Source organism: Doryrhamphus excisus, chromosome 3 (assembly GCF_030265055.1).
Source record: "Doryrhamphus excisus isolate RoL2022-K1 chromosome 3, RoL_Dexc_1.0, whole genome shotgun sequence".
Classification (NCBI taxonomy): domain Eukaryota; kingdom Metazoa; phylum Chordata; class Actinopteri; order Syngnathiformes; family Syngnathidae; genus Doryrhamphus; species Doryrhamphus excisus.
In genome coordinates, this window is record NC_080468.1 from 22,601,988 (window position 1) to 22,622,121 (window position 20,134).

Below are 20,134 nucleotides of genomic sequence, written 5' to 3' on the forward strand. Positions count from 1 at the left end.
TGATTTCTGGATTTTTCTTTTTAGTTTATCTCTCTCACAGTGGACATGCACCTACGATGAAAATTTCAGACCCCTCCATGATTTCTAAGTGGGAGAAATAGCAAAATAGCAGGGTGTTCAAATACTTATTTTCTTCACTGTACATGGTTTCGCGATGAGGCAAAATATGCTGATATTGATATTTTGTTGAGAGAAAACCATAAGAAATATCACAATATTGATGCTTTGTTTTGAGACAACACCATACACGATACAGTTTATTCTGGTATCAATATTTTGTTTAGAGCTAAAAATATGCGGTATTCTTGTATCAATACTTTGTTTAGAGACAAGCACTATACAAAATGTCACAATATACTTCGTTTAGAGACAGCAATACCACATATCACAGTATGGATACTTAGTTTTGAGACGATACAATAAATCACGGCATTGTTAACTTGTTTCGAGATGATACCAACAATATTGATACTTTGTCTCCAGACAATGACACTGCAAAAGCTAACCTAAACATGCCAAGAAGTCAGGAAGTAGTGGACAACGGTGGAAAATGCACTACACTGTAATTGTAAAGGTGTGAAAAAAACAAACAAAAAAAAAAACAAAGGGGTTTTCATTTAATCTTCCTATAATTTGTAGTTGAAAGTAGGGCACTTTCGCTGCTCGGTGCTGTTGCACAGTGGCGCCACAGGGGGGCGTTGCGGCTTAGTTGTTGGGAAGGCCGCACACAGCGGTGAAGAAGAAATAAATAAACTGCTGTGTTGGAGAGACAGCCAACTGTTCCCGCTCTTTTTCAGGTTGGTGAAAAAAAGTGTTTTTAAGTACACCACGATATGTAGTATAGTCATGTAGAGTGACTTTTGATAGTTAGTTGTTTACGTGAGAAAAGAAAGTCTGTGTATATACATGTGTATATTCGCTAATGCTAACAGGCCTAGCGAAGCCTGGCCGCCTTTAGCACCCATTTTAGGTGCAAGTGAAGTAGATAGACAAAAGAATGAGTGAAGGAACAAAATGGATGTATATTTCAATGTATATTTTTCTTACATATATATATTATCTTAATATGTCTATTTCCTGTCAATTAGCAGAGCATTCTTGAATGGCTCCATGGTTGTAGTTGCGTAGCAGAAGAAATAAAAAACTGCTGCATTGGAGAGACGACCAACTGTTCCCGCTCTTTCATGTGTTTCAGGTTGGTGAAAAAGAAGTGTTTTTAAGTACACCACGATATGTAGTATAGTCATGTAGAGTGACTTTTGATGCCTCTGTACTGTATGTTAGTTGTTTATGTGAGAAAAGAAAGTCTGTGTATATACTACATATATGTGTATATTCGCTAATGCTAACAGGCCTAGCGGTGAGAACCGAAGCCTGGCCGCCTTTAGCACCCATTTTAGGTGCAAGTGAAGTAGATAGACAAAAGAATGAGTGAGGAACAAAATGGATGTATATTTCAATGTATATTTTTCTTATATATATATTATCTTAATATGGCTATTTCCTGTCAATGAGCAGAGCATGCTTGAAATGATTCGATGGTTGTAGTTTTCCCGCTCTTTTATGTGTTTCAGGTCGAGAACATTTGGCAGCGAGTAGTAAAGTTATAACTGTATTTCCCCAAGTCTACTTTAGCAAGGTAACATAATGCTAAAACTGCTAACAAAACATGCTAAACTAGAAACTTTACGATAGAAACAGCAACAAATGTGTAGCACGTTGAGCGCAACCTGCTACTGCTAACAAACAAATAATGTAGAAGATGTGTAGCGCTACCAGCGCCATACTGCTTCAACCACTGAACCATGAAAACATACCAAACAGTGTATGGATCGGATATTTCCGGACTCGTAAAATAGAAACGGCGGCGATGAATGTGAGGCACTACTTGGACAATACTACTGTAACCGCTACAAAAAATATACTGAAAATGGAATGATACAAGTGAGATACTTTGTGATCCTTTAAGATTAAAAAAAAAATTAAATGCATACCGTATTTAGTGCTACCTGCATCATACTTCAACCAAGGTAAACAGTGGGTGGCATGGGTCAGATTTCCCAGGACCCTTGCCAAAAATGCGTAGTAACATGTCTAGCTACATAAAGTGCTCGCACAAACACATTACTTTCATTATTTTTTTCATAATGTAATATGAGTATTTATGGTTTAAATGTCCTTTTCACAGTTCATTTGAGGTTTTACGAATTGCATTTAGAATTGGACCAGCATATTGCCGACCCTTTAGCTCTAACACCATCATTACACCTCCATCCAGTGCCTCCTTTTAACAGCCACATCTCCATTAACATGTCACCACAGAAATTGCCTTAATAATATAGCATTTACTCCGGGTAGCGTTTTTTTTGTACAAAAAAAAAATACAGACACCTCAGTTAATTGCATAGTTTTTATATCGTAATAATAACAGGGCTGGCTTTTAAGGTCAAGCGCATGTCTGTCCTTTGAATATTTCATGCGCTTGAAATGAAAAACATCCAATTCAAACATAGCTGGAAGTCATTCAAAGATCCTTCACAATATGAGAACTATGGTGAAAAAGGGCGAACAAACACTGAAACAGTGACCCACCCTTTACGTTATTTAACATAAGTATATTTTCCAAAAAGTCTGCAGTCTCAGTCATGTTTATGTCATAAACGTTGTTCCCAAAAATGATAAGTTGATAAGTCAATATCCTGAAATATAATAGTTCTCCTACCATTGTGGGATGTATTTAACAAACGTATTGTATTTACACTCACCAAAAAACAGCAAAATTTCATGAGCTCAAAGAACATTTTCAATATCCACAAAATGCAGTGCATAAGGCTGGCCACAACAAAAGGCCACTCTATAAAGTGCCATTTTGTCACACCACACTATGTCATATATGTTGCAAATTGTCCATAGGTATGAATGTGAGTGTGAATGGTTGTTTGTCTATATGTGTCCTGTGATTGGCTGGTGACCAGTCCAGGGTGTACCCCACCTCTTGCCTGAAGACAGCTGGAATAGGCTCCAGCATACCCGTGACCCAAGTGAGAATAAGCGGCATAGAAAAAGAATGGATGGATGGATGGAAATCTTGTGTCTCCAAAATTGTTTATCAACTGCGCAACAAATGTAATAATAGTAACATCAGTGTGCAATCAAATGTTCTTAGTTCTTGGTTGTTCTTTTGTCAGTTAATGATAATTAACTGATTTTAGAATTAACTATTACAAACTACATCCAAAATTTCCGGTTTATAAGGTTTTTTTCTCACAAACTTGCACAGTGATGCAGTTAATTTATGGCAAAACAACAGTTCCCATGATGCCTGTAGCTTCAGGAAGTACCGAAGTGGATGCTTAGATCGCGTTTTGGGGACTAATGCAGAGATCGTGTTTTGATCTGACAAATCTTAAGTACGTTGGATCAAGTGTAGAATTACTACAGCTTCTGTTTGGACTGTTCGGACCGCCAACCGTCACTATTGTTGATTGGTCATGGTTGCAAAGAGAGTCACAAGGATGATGTCATGTAAAGGCAACATTTGTGATATGCTGTGCTCACGTGTTGAATGAAAAGAGACAGTACGTCTGCTCCAAAGGTTTTATGTTGTCAAAGAGTGACTTTAAATGCCTTTTTCGAAAGGCTGGACTTCTGCACGATGAAGAGGACAGCTCAAGCGAAAGGGATCATTTGTCTCTAGACAGAAGACGCCGAGAGCAACAGCAATAGGGAGAAAGATTGACAAAGTTCATTTGTGAAGAGGAAGACTTAGTGCAGAAATGATGATACATTTCCACAAACGGCAGCAGGGTAGTGCTTTGGTCTGGGAAGAACCGTAAAAACATGTTAGCTTGTTGTCATTTATTTGCCCACTTAATTAGTAGGATTACACAAAAACACAATCCATTTCCTTAAAATCTGGCAGAGGGGTAATGCTGTGACCGAGTCAGAACCCATCAAACCATGTTTGTTTGTTGGTCAGTTAATTAGCAGGATTATGCAAAAACTACACAAAAATATGACTTTACAGTTAGTGTCCACTTGCAACCTTTGCTTGCTCACATTTTATCAGAGTCGTGATTAAAATTCCGGAATAAAACCGACACCGTTTTTGCGCATCAATCCATCAGCTCCTCTGTCGTAATTAAGAGTCCTTAGAGGCCATTGTTTGCAGGCTACAGTTTGTTTACCTGCCCCGCTAGCTAACTAGCTAGCCTCTGAACTCGCCCAGTGGACACATGGGCTGACATGATGATGGATGGGTTTGTCCATATCGGCTTGTTGATCTATCGTCACGCCTCGCTTTGTCCTTGCCATCAGAGTGGATATTGGCATTTGCCACTCAAGTGGGGCTTCCCGGTCCCAGAACTGCTGATTAGTCAAATTAAGTCTTGGCTTGTGGAATAATTAATGCAGAGAGTTGGACAGCACGGGGGGGGAGGATGGGGGGGCTTTGACACCCTGTGTGGAGGGCGGGCGCAACCTGAATCTATTTTAATGTTAGCCCGGTTTATCTTGCATTTGCAGGTTAGATATTTAATTGTTTGTAATTTGTTTCTTTATTTCCTGTTGGAAGAAGGTACAGAAGGTTGTTTTATCCAAATACGTGTTGCTGTCTTGTATCTTTTACAACCACTGTTGCTCACTAAACAAAGCAATGCAGTCCTTTGATTGTTCGATAAAAACGTGTAGTTGTGTGTAGTTTTTGAGCAATACAAAAATCACTAATTAAACTAACAAACTAATACAAAAAAATGGTAGAACATAAATAAAGAACATAAATGTATTTATCAAAGATTGGCTGAAGTTTAATTTGAGTACAGCTTTCCTCGTGTAGTTCAAAACCGTGATTGTATGCGCAGAAAGCAAAGCGGTGGATCTTCTTGAAGGCTGCAAAAAAAGCAACCAATGGAAAAAGGACAATGCGATGCAACCTTCAATGTCTATATTCAAGCGTGGCTCCTCGTAACAAATGAAATCAGTGCGACAAGCTCAATATGTATGATTTATCTACTTTGACAAATGAAATCACTGTCACATCCATCTTGCCTGAAAACCTTCCGATGCTTGAGAGCAAATGCAATTTAGATCAAATTTGATTCCCCCTCACCCCCGTCCGCCCTCATCCCTTGGTTCGACCCAAATCTCCCACACTTGCCAAACTTCTGTATGTTGTGTCTTATTTGTTATCGCCGACGGCAGAGGAAGCTAAAAAACGCTGACAGAGAGAACGGTTAGAGACTTTCAAGTTTCCCAAAATGATGCAACTATTGGTTTCTGTGCACGAAACATAAAAGCTTGTTGAATGTAGTCTGTGGCGGCTTTAAAGAAGAGAAAATAAAACGGAGGTGATACTGATCTCATTGAAGCAAACAGTCCTTTGAAATGACTCATCTTGCACCAAACACCAAAAAAAAAACCTGACTGACAGTTTCTTCACTGTAGTGCAAAAAAACAAAAACAAAATAATACTAATAATAATATTTCGAGGATCTCCGACGAGCAGGGGGTGTTTAAAAGCACCAGAATGCAAAAACAGCAGAGCACTCCTGTCATTTATAGAATTTTTGACAAAAAAAACAATGTCTAACATCTTTAAGAAGAAGTCAGACAAACATGCTACTCCTGCACCGCTCTCTGTCACTGAATTTTTTATGAGGCCCCCCCTGCCAGTAAATGCCTCAAGGTTTTGTAGAAAAGACATCTACCGTAATCCCACTTAGGGATTGTGTGCCAAAATTGATCTCGCTGTAATGTATCCGTGTGTTTCTTCCCTGCCTGGCATCATATCTGTTGACTTTTCAAAAGGAATCGATATTAAATAGATTTGATGGCTTTTCAAGACAGTGTGACCTTGGCTTCAAGTCTATCAAATTGCAAAATGGAGTTATTACTTCCTCTAAAATAGGTAAACAATGCCTGTGATGCTCTTCTTAAATGACGCTCGATGTAAATACTGTAGTCATTGATATCAGCAGATTCAGTGTTGCCCTTTTTAGTCAAGCTCGGATCAGCATTCAGTTCTTGATGTAGTTCGGTCATTCCTTCGTTTGTTCTTCTTTAGAATAATGGATTTAGTGGACAATGAGAGGTTTTTTCTTGTTGGTTTAAATGTTTAGGGTTTTTTTTTTGTGTTTGTTAAATTTTATAATAATGCAATGCTGCATGTGAAACTTAGTGCTAATTCATTGAATGATCGTCAATTCAATTCCTCTGTCTGCCGTTTTCAGAATAAGTGTAAACCTACACAAAGGATTTCCAAGAAACTTTGTAGAGGACAATGAGTATTCTAAGGGGTTTTATTGTCATTGATTTAGTTTGTTATTAGAATGAAACTCAGTGGAGGATGAGCGATATTGTTACTATTGTCATTTAGTAAATCAGATGGTTTGTTCGGTTTTTTCAAGCATCACTTTGTTCGTTTTTAGAGCAACACAGCCTCCACAACCGATGTCCAAGGAGGATTAGCGGTATTCTATTGTCATATACTAATTTGTCTCTTTATTCGCATGTTCATATGTTCCTTTTCACAGTCACACAAAGACTACACAGATGAGTTCCATGTAATTTAGTGTAATTTTTGAATAATTATATAATTGTTAATGAGTTAGTTTGTTCGTCGTACATTACAGTAGCTGGTTTTGTGTCTGCCTTCATAATAAAGGCACACAAATTCTGCTCATACTGCTAAAAAAAAAATAATAACGTTTTTTTTACAATACATTTTTTTTTACAGGTTGCAATTCTCTCCTGAGACCCTCGACTGTTATTATGCTAATACTAGGCAAGAAACCAGGACTGGCTTCAATATTTGAGAGCTGAATGACAAGTCAGCCCTTAAACAAAAAAACAAAGATGTTGTGTTCCTCCTTTAGATCCCATTAAAGGGCTTTTAATGAGGGGTGGATGGCTTGGGCGGACCACCTACTTGCCTTTGATGCGTCATGCTGCTGCCCCATTAAATCCTGATGAGAGGCATTCCGGGACACTTGTGTGTGTATGTGTGCGAGACCCTTGTGGTCATCTGTGGCGTGGTGTCACAACAGAGGCACTGCTAGAGGGGGGGGCAGGGGTGGGGGGCGGCCAGGTACCAGCTGCAGCTCAGGACGGCCGTAATGGGCTTCCAATCACATGCTTTGTCACTTTGAGTTGTTCTGCAATTGCCTTGAATGGCCAAAGTTTTAGGGGGAATTGCTGTTTGAGTAGACTTGATTGGGGAGGTGTGTGTGCTTAAAATAGATTTGATGGATTTTCAAGTCACCTCCTTGTCAAGTCATATTTTTAAATGGTAAATAAAGAGAAAAAAAACTCAAAATTAAATGAAGGACAACTAAAACAAAACCTCTCATAGGAATTGTTCATCTCTATCAGGGGTGCTCAATATGTCGATCGTAAGCAACTGGTAGATCGCCAAGGTGATCGCCAGCTGACATTAAGCTGCCCTCCTGATTCGCTATTGTTTTTCCGCAGCGTTTGAAGCTACATATAGAGATGCAACTCTTATCTTTATTATTCTCATCACGAACTAAATGAATCAAAGTTTCATGGGGGAAAAAGAAAACCTAAACTGTATTATGGAAAGCAGGAAGTGAACAAATGTAACAGTTACTGATTGTAAAAGTACCAGATGGAGGGGTAGGATTTAGTAAGCTTTGCTTCTTCCTACTCCTTTTGGACATGTGGAACTGTGAACTGATTATGGGATGCATTCAATTGTAATCTGATGCATGTTCAAATGAAATAAAACCATTCCCATCTGTTTGCATAATTCTAAAAACAATCGAAGCCCTCTGTAATTGTTTGTTCAGGTACCTCTGGAGTTTTATAGCATTACTCTAAAACTGAAATAAGGCTCTAACTAACCGTTAAAACAATTCTTCTTGTCCTCTTAAAAACTAACAATAGATAGGTACATCTAAAAAAATGATAATATCCGGAAAACGTTCAATATTTTTTGTCACTTATTTTATAATGTAAAACCCATACATTATACCGATTCATTACAGAGTGAAATATTTCATTGAAATTCAGATAATGAAAAACCCAAAATGCAGTGTCTAGGAAAATTAGAATACTGTGAAAAACGTCAATCTCTGAAAGTCATGATGTCACACCCCAATCGACTAATGAACTCACCCAAAACGGAATCCGGAGCCTTTAAATGGTCTCCCGGTGTGGGTTGGATGGCTAGTTTCGTATGTGTGTAGGTGGTTGGAACCGGTTCACTTTTCATGGCTCATCCAATCAGCAGTTACGATACATTCACTGCCTCATAGACTATCAGAAAGTAGAAATTTCAAGCAAAAATTAACAGACACACAGACAGATACTTTCTAAAAAAAACTTCTTAAAATTTCTGCCACATTTCCATCCACCAGCTCTTATTCATAATTTGTCCTAGCCTGAAAATGCAGTGCATTATTATATATGTATTGGTATGTTCCAATCCCAGCACATAGGTATGTTTAGTTAACCTTTATCTGTCAAAAGGTCTAGAAACAAAGTGCTACTAAAAAAGCAACACCTGAACGATTGCATTCACAAAGGAGAGGATGGAGGCTATTACTCAAAGTAGCAGTTAGCCTCGACAATCTTCAGGCATACATCACCCACTAGCCACACATTTATCACGAGGTGGCAACAGAAAAAAAAGGCTTTTCTTTCTTTTTTTAAGCATAAATACATACGGCTGCTTATATCTCAAGTGAACAGCACAAAAGTTTGAGTGAAATCAGGTTCTGGGGAAATTAAGGCGCTCCGGTGCTATTTTTCTAGCGGAATTAATCTTCATTGCCGTGAGGCAATTCAACTGCTACCCAGTGATTCAAGTCAAATTGCCCTTTTTTTTTGGGCTTTTGTGTGCAGCGGCTGCCGTGAATGGCATTTCTAACAATGATGGCCACTGTCAATGTGACAAAAAATAAAAACCTCACTGCAGGAGCACAACCCTTAGACCAGGGATGTTCAAAGTCTGGCCCGAGGCCATCTATCATTAATGGCCCATGGTGTGTGTTTTTTTTCTTGGCGTATTCATGTTTTATTCATTGAGAAATGAAGAAAAGTGTGGTTACGATTAGCACCAAAAATTGAAGTATTTTTCCTAGACTCAGTTTCCTGTACATAATTAGTAGTTCTACCTTCTACTGGAGCTTTACTACCAGTACTACCAGGTGCTATATCTGGTCCTGAGGGTTCAAGAACTCATCACCAGACAAGATCTTTTGAGAAATACACTGACATACATGCTAATATTGGTTAAGCCTGCTAATTCTCCACAGTCTCTCCTTTGTTGTGGTAATGCCCTAAGTCTCCTGATAAAATTGCAGAAAATGAACAACAGGACACAAGGAAAGGTGAACAATACAACTGGCCAATCGTATCCTTTAATTTTTCTGGTGGAAGAAGTTCAACGCATGACCTTTGTGCAACACAGACATAAATGACATTCTGCCTTTTAAAATAGCCAAAATCTCTAACCTCCTGAGCTGTCATTCATCTTTAACTGACCCTTCCTCGCCATATGAATAAAAACAAACGCTTGTGTGTGTGTGTGTGTGTGTGTGTGTGTGTGCGCGCGCGCCCCCTCTTCAAGGCGTACAGTTCTCAACTCAATTTCATGCTCTACTGCCTTCCCAGACAATTTAAGACAGGCTGATGCCGACAGCAGAAAGTCAACAGACAATGCTTTTATTTATTTTGGGGTGTGCAACAGAGTGCTACAGTACACGCGCCGCTGTGAAGGGCTGTCTGAAGCAGTGTTAAGAGAATATATGGGGGGGGGGGTTGTCAATCATATGCAAAATGTGGAGGACATCATGAAATCAAAGGATTAAAAAGGAACAAAAATGACTAACAGGAGGAACATCAAAGTGTGGAGTCTTTACGTAATTGTAAAAAAAAGAACTAAGGGTGGACAGTTTACATTTCATCTATACGGCAACGGTGTTATGGGGGCTCTGAAATGGGTTTTTTTTGTCGTTCATGTCGTTACCATACGGACACGCAAGCCATTTCTCTCAGGGAAAAATGACAACAACAAACAATAACAAATTTAACAGGAACAAATTCTAGAAACTAACTAATGAACAAACAAACAAGAGTAGCAACTATAGCGCTATAGTTCCCTGCATATGATTCACACCAAAATAATAATCAGTTGGATTACGGATCATGAATCAGTTTTTTTTATAATTTGCAGAACCTGTTGGAAACTTGTCCTGTATCACCCCCCCCCCCCCATCCCCATTTTTACCTGCACAAATGCGGAAAATTTTCCACTCTCGCAATGCCAAAGAATCCTTAAAAAAATTCCGAGATCCAGACAGTGATCCACATCACTCCAAAAATTACAAAATTACATCAGTTCTTCCATATCCCATTTCCGACAATTCCAAAAAGTTTCATCCAATTCCATGAAGAAGAACGTTTTAAGTTATTTTGAACAAAAAACAGATAAATGCTGTCAGATCTTCGATTTTCACCTCTGCCACCATACTATATTAAAACATCTTTTGTTGTGAATGGTGACCAAAACGGGTTGCAAGGGGATGGACTCGTGCCTGATACTAAACAAAGGCCAGATATTACTAAGCGAGGTGGTTCAGGTCCACCAAGCGGGCATTTTCCCAGACATATCAAATCTACAAAACTGACAAAATGAGCAGCTATAAGAGTCTTCCATTATGTCGGCTGGCAGGCATTAATTGGGAATTCATGTGACATTTCTGACACCAAAGGTTGTAATTTATGCAAAAAAAAAAATGTGATCGGCACGGGTCACCACAAAAGGTTCAGTTTGTGTTTATCATTTGACTAAATAGCTAAAGTGTTCTACCTAGGGAGGCTCTGCTAAAGACGAGTGTTAGTTGAGTTTTAGCCAACACTCTGCGGCCTTTTTTTTGTTTATCATCGTTTCCCAAGCATGGAGCTCCATGGATACTACCCCAGAGAGAAGCATTGAGCCGTCGCTGCGTTACCATGGAAACGCTCCCTTGACGTAGCCCCCTTTTGCAGAAAAGGACCCATTCCAACTAGAATCCACAAGAGTAATGGATCCCAAACTTTTCACAGTTGCATACCCTTTCAGACAATTGACTGGACATCATGCACACTTACAAAACATGAACCACACAGTGAACCATTTTTGATATATGACTAAATTTGTTATACTATATGATAATACATTTAGGTCTTATTTTCAACTGCACACATAGGTTACTAATTTAAAATGGAGAGGGTTTGCACAGCAACACAAGCTAACAAGCAATGACCTCAGGGAAGAACTACATTTGAAACACTTATATGCTATGCTAGGACTACGTTAAAAAGCCATAACTTTTCAGTATGTGGAATCTAACCCTAACCCTAACTATATGGACAGTCACTATGGTACCCATTATGTCATTGTATGGTTGTGCATTATTAAAAAAAAACAAAAAAAAAACCTTAAACTGAATTATGGAAAGCAGGAAGTGAACAAATGTAACAGTTACTGATTGTAAAAGTACCAGATGGAGGGGTAGGATTTAATAAGCTTTGCTTCTTCCTACTCCTTTCCGACATGTGGAACTGTGAACTGATTATGGGATGCACTCAATTGTAATCTGATGCACGTTCGATGCCGGAAAGCATACATTTTCTTACACATGCAAAATTGGGGGCATTTCTAACATGGTCAGTGTACCCAGTCAACGAACGAATAATTAGCATTATGATAATGATAACCTTAGACCAGACTCTTTTTGGTACCGAGTCTGAGGGAAAATCCTTGGGTATCCTTGAGATGATGATGTTTATGTTGATGTCCTAGCGGAGAGGCATGTGACCACTAACCATGACCCAAAGTACATTGTACTTGGTATGTCTGACTTTGTCATTCACGTATGAATACTCTGATACGACTAGATTTTTGTCCACTGTCATTTCCATACATGTTGGAAGTGGTGGAAAAGCAATTATTACGTTATTAACTTATGAAAAATTAGAGAAAAACAACCTGCTGATCATCTCTCACAACTCAGATTGCTCTTTATGACACGTCGTTACTTCTCATATCCGATAAGGTTAGGTTATCAACACTGGACCGCTTGACACATGACGGATCTTTTACGTTTTAAGTGACTCATCATTTTTGCGTGACCTTTAATTGTGCAGGGTAGGTGAAAAAAAAATTTAATTGTTAATTCCTGCAGGAGAATGACCTGATTAATACTCGAGTCACTTCAGTAGACCTTGATTAATCAGCCAGAAATAATCTTATAAGCGTGCAAAACCGTTTCCCCGCCGCCTGACAAATAGTTCATTTCAATATATCATTAACGGCACTTGCGACGCTGATTCATTTGCTATGCCAACAGCGTCTCCGCAGTTCATTTTTCTTGCTGCGAAGTATGCAAAGTAACCTCCACTGGCCGCCCATGCGGGTTGTCATGGAGCGGAGTCGTGGTGTAGCTACAGAGGCCCCCTGCCGGGTTACACTACAGGAACAAGTGTTTCAAATCAGTTTGTGATTAGAACGCAATATACTAATTTTCCATATAGCAGTTACATATGACAAAAACAAACTAGAGATTGTTATCAGGACACAAAGTTACTTTACAGATGGGAGGAATCAAGTCCTGAATAGCATGACTTATATTCCCTAAAAATAAATAAAGGACAAGAACAGTAATGGGTCTTGTTGCAAAAATGGCTGTTTAATTAAAAAAGAAACACTTGACATCTTTGACAAAAAAAAAGAAAAATGTTGCTGCCAGAAAATTAAATGTGGCTACTGAGTCACGCTGTTATTTATTAGCCTGTCAGAGAGAGTCATTAGTTCTATTCCATTTCCTGTTGCACAAAAACAACACTTTGTACAGAAAATAATAAGGGAGTCTCTCTTTAGCAACTAAAATATTTACGGTATTATTGTTTCATATTAGTGCATTGTTTAAAGTATGTAATATTTAAATAGAATTAGGTTTTTCAAGTGTTATTTCTCTTTTTATCTCATTGGAAAACATGTGGCTTGATTGAATAGAATATTTACAAAATAAGAAAAGAATGAAAAGAATATGTACCACTACTACTACTTAATGGATAAAAAATCTAATAAAAATAGCAAATGAAATTAATGTAAATGAATAATCTGCTGAATGTTTATGTATCAATGCTACCAAAACATAAGTCTACACATTTCTACTTTAAAAGCCATGTACTTCATCATAATAGCAGTAAAATGACACCAATAAACTGCACACACAGAAACATTTAGCATGCATTCCCCTAGAAATCAATGAAATGCATACATAATAGCGCATTTAACCTTGCCGGCCTCTGGAATAAGCCTTTTAAATGCAAATCCCCTCCACGGAGCAATGCATCTGCATAAATGCTTCAAGTTGATGCTGGAATGCAAAGATGCTAAGTCATTGTATACAGCAGAAATGCTGCAATACTTTATGGCGGAGTAACACTGCCATCTCGTGGACACATAGAGAAACACACTCAATTGGTACAAGTTAGCGTTTCATTTATTTACAGTTTGATTTAAAAACAAAAAAAAACCACATGGTGGAGTGATGATACGCATAAAGGTTGACAAACTGAGGTGCCTTAAAAGCCCATTTTTGGGCGGTATTGATACATATTGATAAACACTATGAAAACATGCAGCATTTTATCCCTGGTTAGCTGCCTTCCCATTACTGGCTTTCATTAAGGCCTTTATCGCACGCGCCCTCATCTCCAATTCAAGAAGTTCCAGCTGCCGAAGCGATGGCGGATGTTGCGGTGATGTTGCGATGTTAGCTGTGACAACGGCACGGTTCGGAACGTCCTGGATGGATAATGCTCGGCTCTCTTTATTAGTTTCCTCGTCCTTAGACGCTAATATCTCGCTGACGCTTCGGTCGATGTCGTTTTGGATTGCCTCCGTTTTAGGTGGAGGCACGACGCCGGCGTTTTTGTCCACTGGCTGCTCATCTTTGGGCGCGTCAATGTCACTAGTGTCGGCGTTGATGCTGAGGACATCGCTGTCCTCGCTGGAGGCACTGGCCTCTGGAAAGGAAATTATTCTGGGTTCATCTCAATGCAAAAAATGTTTTAGTACAGTTCAGTAGTGATTCCCTAACTGGCTGGTCAACGGGATAACAATGTGTGGTCGATTACGTGGCCGCACTCGTCAAAATGCGTGGCGAGTACGGAAAATGCACACATGTTGGCAGGTCTACAAGTGTAATAAGAAGTTAACTGCTGCTCCAGTTTTGACCCGTGTATTAAATCAGCTATAAAATACACTAAAAACAATAAGTTACCATCAAATTTGCTTCTCGTGTCTTGGTTATCTTCTTAGGCTTCCTCATTCAATGAAAATGTTGGTTTTAATACTTTTGGTGTGGGCATGGAGGTCTTTTTTTGTCACTATACCCCTTTACCCAATTTCCAAAAATGGTAAAATGAACCTCAAAAGAATAATTTTAATAAATTGAAGGTTCTGGCTATTACTGAGGGCTATAGAACATATCTCTTAAATCAATTAGTTTTATTTATTTTCTCATTTTAGTATTAATTACTAAAGAACGATGGTGTTCGGGTCAATTTTGACCCATATATATTAATGTCAAGAAAAGTTATTGTTTTCAGCAACAGAACTTTAGTATAAAGTGAAATGAAAAAGCAGAACAGGTCCAGATCTTGGTTCACTGTACTTCTTGCCATTCTTTCCATGATCCAAATTGTAAATGTTGAAATCAGCCAATCAAATGAGTGAATTCACCTCACATGTCTGGACATTGTTTTTCTGCTGGTATACTGGAAAAGCGGTCAAAATGAGAATCCCCTGAAGCTTACATGATGAGAAGAGGAGCTGGTTGTCATTGTGTTGGCTAATTGTACACTTAGGATTTCAGTTTTGGCTCAAAATATTGCTTTATAGTCATATTATTATAACCGGGTCGAAACCGACCCTAACAATACAGTGGTCATAATTTCAACCAAACTATTTTAAAATGTAGTAAAAATTATTTTTTTGGTTTTATTTTGTTGAACTAGAGTTTCCTGACAAAGTCAAAAAGCCTTGATGCAATAAACAAATGTTATGTGATTCTTTTTATGCATTAAAATGTAAAACGGGTCGGTGCCAACCCTAACACAAGGGGGCGCTGGCATTTCAACATACTATATCCCTCTCTCTTCCCATCACAGCCCAGGCAACACACACGCACACACAATTTGAAGCCAAATAGGAATAGCACTTTTAACGACTGTTTGCAGCAAAACACAACATCACTACAAAACTACAAATTGTTAGTACAAAATCATGCACTACGCAACATGTCGCATTGCTACTTTAAAACATTCTTAGCTGTGTAAAAAGTGTAAAAAGAAGTTTACCACTTTCGGTGTTAAAACATGGTTACTTTAACATTTTTTTGTGCAACACAATTGCAAAAGCTAGTTAATCACTGTTAAAATTTTAAGACCAGCTGAAATATATCGCCGCACGGTGGATGAGTGGTTAGCACGTAGGCAACATATTCAGGAGATTGTGCATGCGTGGGTTTTCTCCGGGTACTCCGGTTTCCTCCCACATTCCAAAAACATGCTAGGTTAATTAACGACTCCAAATTGTCCATAGGTATGAATGTGAGTGTGAATGGTTGTTTGTCTATATGTGCCCTGTGATTGGCTGGCGACCAGTCCAGGGTTTACCCCGCCTCTCGCCCGAAGACAGCTGGGATAGGCTCCAGCAAAGCAAAACGCGACCTAACAGAATTATTCATTGTCATGCAAACGTGAATTGAAGTATGCTAGCCATAAAAACAAAAAAACACTCCATACTTCCGATGAATAGTCTTATTCTCTCGTCCTTGTCTTCTCATTAGTCGGAGCTGCTGCTTAAGAGTCATGAAAAAAAAAGCCAAAGAAACCGCAAAAGGCGTGCAAAATAAAAAGTAAACCACGGGACAATTTGTTCAACTTTGGAGGGGTTTCTTTTGTCATAAAATTGTTAGTACAATTACATACTAAAACTACATATTTCGTTCTGCATGCTCAACATACCTTGCTTGGTGATGTCACCACTTGCTTCTTTCACGCTGTTTTCTTGTCTTAATAAAAATATGTAAAAGTAATAATAAAGAAAACTGCATAAAATAACATTTTGCTTTAGGGACTCACTGGATTTCTGAGGATTGTTGTGTGTTTTTGATGTTTTCTTCAGTCACTTGCTCCCCTGAATGCAACAAATATTTTAAAGCTATTAGTGTACGTGTGGAAAGGTTAAATACAAAAAAAAATGAAACAGAATAATCATACCAGATAGGATCTGCACAACGTTTCGCTCTGAAATTGGTTCCAGTTGCTGCCAACACAGTTTTCGAATTTCCTCTAAGCTAAAGTCCTGCAGGACAAAAGTGACGAAAAAACAAAAAGAAGTTAGTGGGATAGGTTAAAAAAGTAATTAACCCACAATAACTGGAGCTTGAAAATGTAATGAACTATTATATGAGCTCATAAAATAAAATAATATAGTCATCATCAGATATTTTAATTAAAAGGGAAATAACTAATATTCCATCCATCCATCAGGGCCAAGACACCCTACATTATCCAGCTCCTCTCGGCGGATCCTGAGGACTTCCCAGGTCAGTTCAGAGGCATAATTTCTGCAACGTGTCCTGTGTCTTCCTCAAGGTGAGAACCATGACCACAGACTTTAAGGTGCTAATTCTCATCCCTGCCACAAACCGATCCTTGAAGATCATGGCAGCAGGACCAGCAGGACCAAATCCTGCAGCCACCAAATTGGATCCCCTAAACACCCTAAATCGGTGACAACGGGAAGGCATGGCTGAGTCAAACACTCAATGGAAACGAGTCTGAATCAGGTCCTCCTCCCCAGAACGCCTGAATAGACCTCACCAGGAAGGCAGAAAATAGTCGGAACACACCCTCCAGTCTCCCTTCTTAAAAAGGGGGACCATCACCTAAGAGGGGTGGGGGGAGAGGATCCAAGTCCATTTGTCTTACTCATCATCAGGGCTTATTTGAGCTATGCTTTGTCTTATTACATATATATACATACATATACATACATACATATACATACATATATATACATACATATACATACATATATATACATACATATACATACATATACATACATATATATACATATTACATATATAAAATGTATTTCCTAAAATTATAATTTTGATTAAAATGTTCACTAGAAATCTCTGAAACTGCATTATTTAAAAACATAACAAAATAAGTCAATAAAGCAAAGGCAAAGGCGTGGCTCATGGATCAGAAACTTCCGCAGGAATGGATTGGATATTTTTCCGATTTGTGAATTATTTTGATATTGGAACCACATACCGATATTGAATAGATTGCAGTATTACAGCATACACTTTATTACGTTGATAATATTGCTTCTTTATTCGGCCATCTTGCATCCATTACACCCAATAGTAAATCTTGCAATGTCACTTGTTTAGAATAAAAAACACAAACTCGTCATATTGCCAACGTATCACCAAATCACATTACCAAAGATTCCCCATTGGTGAATCAACTTATTAATACAATGCATATGTTCATAATGTGTGTTTATTATAAAACATGCCTGATAGCATGCCCTCAACTCCCACCCGGAAGTAATCGCTCCATCTATGATGCCACCATTTAACTCTAGTTCTTTTATTGATTACAGCTGCAAAATAACCCACCATAAGGACCAAGAAAGTTTCAAGAACCAGCTCTTTGATAAGGTAGAAACCATAGTACCACTGTGAAAATGTACACTGTAAAAAAAACTGTAGTTTTTACGGTAAAAACTGGCAGCTGGGTTGCCAGAATTTTACCGTAAAAAAAGCGATGACACCGCTTTTCCATTTACAGGAATAGCGATACACAGTGTCGCGTTCAGTGTCCCTCGTATTTTAGAGAACTCTACCCCCCTTCTATTGTCTCATGTCCAGAGAAATGTACCTTACCTTGAATTCATCTGGCAGCATCCTGCGTAGTTTCTTCTCACCCAGAACACGGAAGCACTGCTCCAGCATCTCCTTTTTGTCGCTCACATAAGCGGTGATGGGCTGGAATGGCACCCCGAGATCGAGCCCACCTTCCTCAATGTCACTGCCAACCCTGTCCAGGTCTGGGTCAGCGAGATCATCTTTAGAGTCCTGAATGAACATAGGTGTACTAACTTCAATTATTAAGGTCAAAGTAAAGCAGCATTCTAAGAGTTTAACCCATATAAAAAAACAAATAATTACTACTCTTACGAAAGCTACAGATGGTCCACAAACTCATCACCATTTTAGCTTCTATGCAAGCTTTGCAAATCTCACCTCTTTGTTACCGTCGGCGCTTCTACGTTTACTCCCACGATGCCGCTCATCGGTCGGGGCGTGTTTCCGTTTCTTTTCGCCACTACTTGACTTCTTTTTAAGCATTTTAAGCGACAAAAAACCTCCAAATATATTACTCACGCTTGGTTAATGATAGCTGTGGCTGTTTGTGATGAGCGGCGCATGGTGATGACGTCATCAGCCAGCGTCTGTTTCAGCTTTTTTTCTTCTTCTACGGAAAGAACAACAACTGTGATATGTTCCCATCTAACGGCAAAATGGTGGTACTTTGGGTGAATTACAAAAGGATTTGTTATTTTTTAACCAGTACTTTTCTTTTTATGATAGAATAGAATCTATACATGTTTAACATATTATTTGTAACGAAAAAAATGATTTTAAAAAATTAAAATTTTTTAATGTTAATAATAGTACTAATAATGGTGTAGGGCTAACTGGATTTCATGATGGTTCCTCACTTTCTAAAACACTACTTGTCACCAACCGGGTATCATATACTGTGTGTCCTTTAACCAGCACACGAATGCATCTTTCAAGGTGGTGTCGGCACACACAAGCTGTAAATCACTCTAATTGGCTTCCCTGCCTTTGGCTGAAATAAGGCCCAGAAGCCTAGGCGATATAGTCCTGCCCAGGCGCCATGGCGACAGCTGTCTCCACATAATGCAGGTTGTTATCCTGATGCCGTCCGCCATATTATGCCCCGGATAGGGTGGGCGGTTGCGCATCGATCACAATCACTGTGGTGTGTTTTTCTTTTGCAACATCTGCTCCCGTGTGCATCCTGTTAAGAGGGTAAAGATTGCACTGGTCCCGTATTAGAGTGGAATGCAAACCACAAGCTGTGTTTAAGTATGTTTTTGTACGGTGAACAAATGGTTAGCATGTAGGCCACACAGTCAGGAGAACAGGAAGACGTGGGTTTGATTCTCTGCTAGGGAATCTGCGTGGAGTTTGCACGTTTTCCTTCCCACGTTCCAAAATTGTAGTTAATTGGTATGAATGTGAGTGTGAATGGTTGTTTGACTAGATGTGCCCTGTGATTGGCTAGCGACCACTCCAGGGTGTTAGCTTGGATAGGCTCCTGCGACCCTAAACAGGATAAGCGGCATAGAAAATAGATTAATGGATGTAAAGGAAAATGCCATATTTTGCTACAATAGTAATATTGGTGGCTCAACGACAATATTTTGTACCACCAAAATACTACAATATTCTCAAAACATTATATTTTGCCCCTAAAATGCCTTGTTTGTAAATGCTAATTTATGCTATACTGTATTTGATTGACAGTGAAAATAATTTGTTACACAATTTGCTCAAAACCACAGTATTTTACCACCAAAGTTGTATACTTTTCAGCCAAAAACTATAGTTTGCAAATGTCAAATTCAGCTATATTTTGCCACAATTACTAGTAGCTTAAAAACACTATTTTGAGGTACCAAAAATTGTATTAGTCCCAACAATATATTTATTTACCTCCAAAATATAGACACAATATAGACCGTCCTAAGATGAAATAACATTAAGTGTAAATACATACTAATTTCATAATAAATACAAAATACATAATTACTCCAATGATTCATATTGATAGTAGTTTGTAGTAAAAGTAAGATAGTAAAAGTATGCAATATACTTTTATTATTATTTTTTTTTCAAAACACTGCATTTCTCCAAACATCAAGTCGACAGGCAGCCGCTAAGCATGACTGACAGTGGCCCCCGTCTGATATATTACTGCCATTCCAAACTGTCACCAGCGT

General features: G+C 38.6%; 1 protein-coding gene and 1 long non-coding RNA gene across 2 annotated transcripts; one reads left to right on the forward strand and one right to left on the reverse strand.

The window, feature by feature from the left end:
• The first annotated feature begins 763 nt into the window (after positions 1-763).
• Positions 764-19,872, forward strand: LOC131125139 (uncharacterized). The gene is made up of 3 exons (XR_009128977.1): positions 764-797; positions 1,089-1,195; positions 16,570-19,872. It is a non-coding gene; the product is annotated as an uncharacterized LOC131125139 (long non-coding RNA).
• Positions 13,494-18,565, reverse strand: LOC131125138 (caspase activity and apoptosis inhibitor 1). The gene is made up of 6 exons (XM_058066366.1): positions 18,345-18,565; positions 17,985-18,176; positions 16,297-16,381; positions 16,159-16,213; positions 16,042-16,088; positions 13,494-14,037 (listed from the first exon to the last, which is right to left on the reverse strand). The coding sequence occupies exons 1-6, from the start codon at positions 18,447-18,449 to the stop codon at positions 13,658-13,660; spliced, it is 864 nt and encodes a 287-aa protein (XP_057922349.1). The 5' UTR covers positions 18,450-18,565; the 3' UTR covers positions 13,494-13,657.
• Positions 19,873-20,134: the final 262 nt, after the last annotated feature.

Excerpts from the sequence above, each read along its gene's own strand:
- LOC131125138 (XM_058066366.1), bottom strand. The coding sequence starts at position 18,449 with ATGCTTAAAAAGAAGTCAAGTAGTGGCGAAAAGAAACGGAAACACGCC. Across the intron at positions 16,089-16,158 it reads CAACAATCCTCAGAAATCCA|ACAAGAAAACAGCGTGAAAG; the intron begins GTGAGTCCCTAA and ends ATTTTTATTAAG. Across the intron at positions 14,038-16,041 it reads TGGTGACATCACCAAGCAAG|AGGCCAGTGCCTCCAGCGAG; the intron begins GTATGTTGAGCA and ends TTTCCTTTCCAG.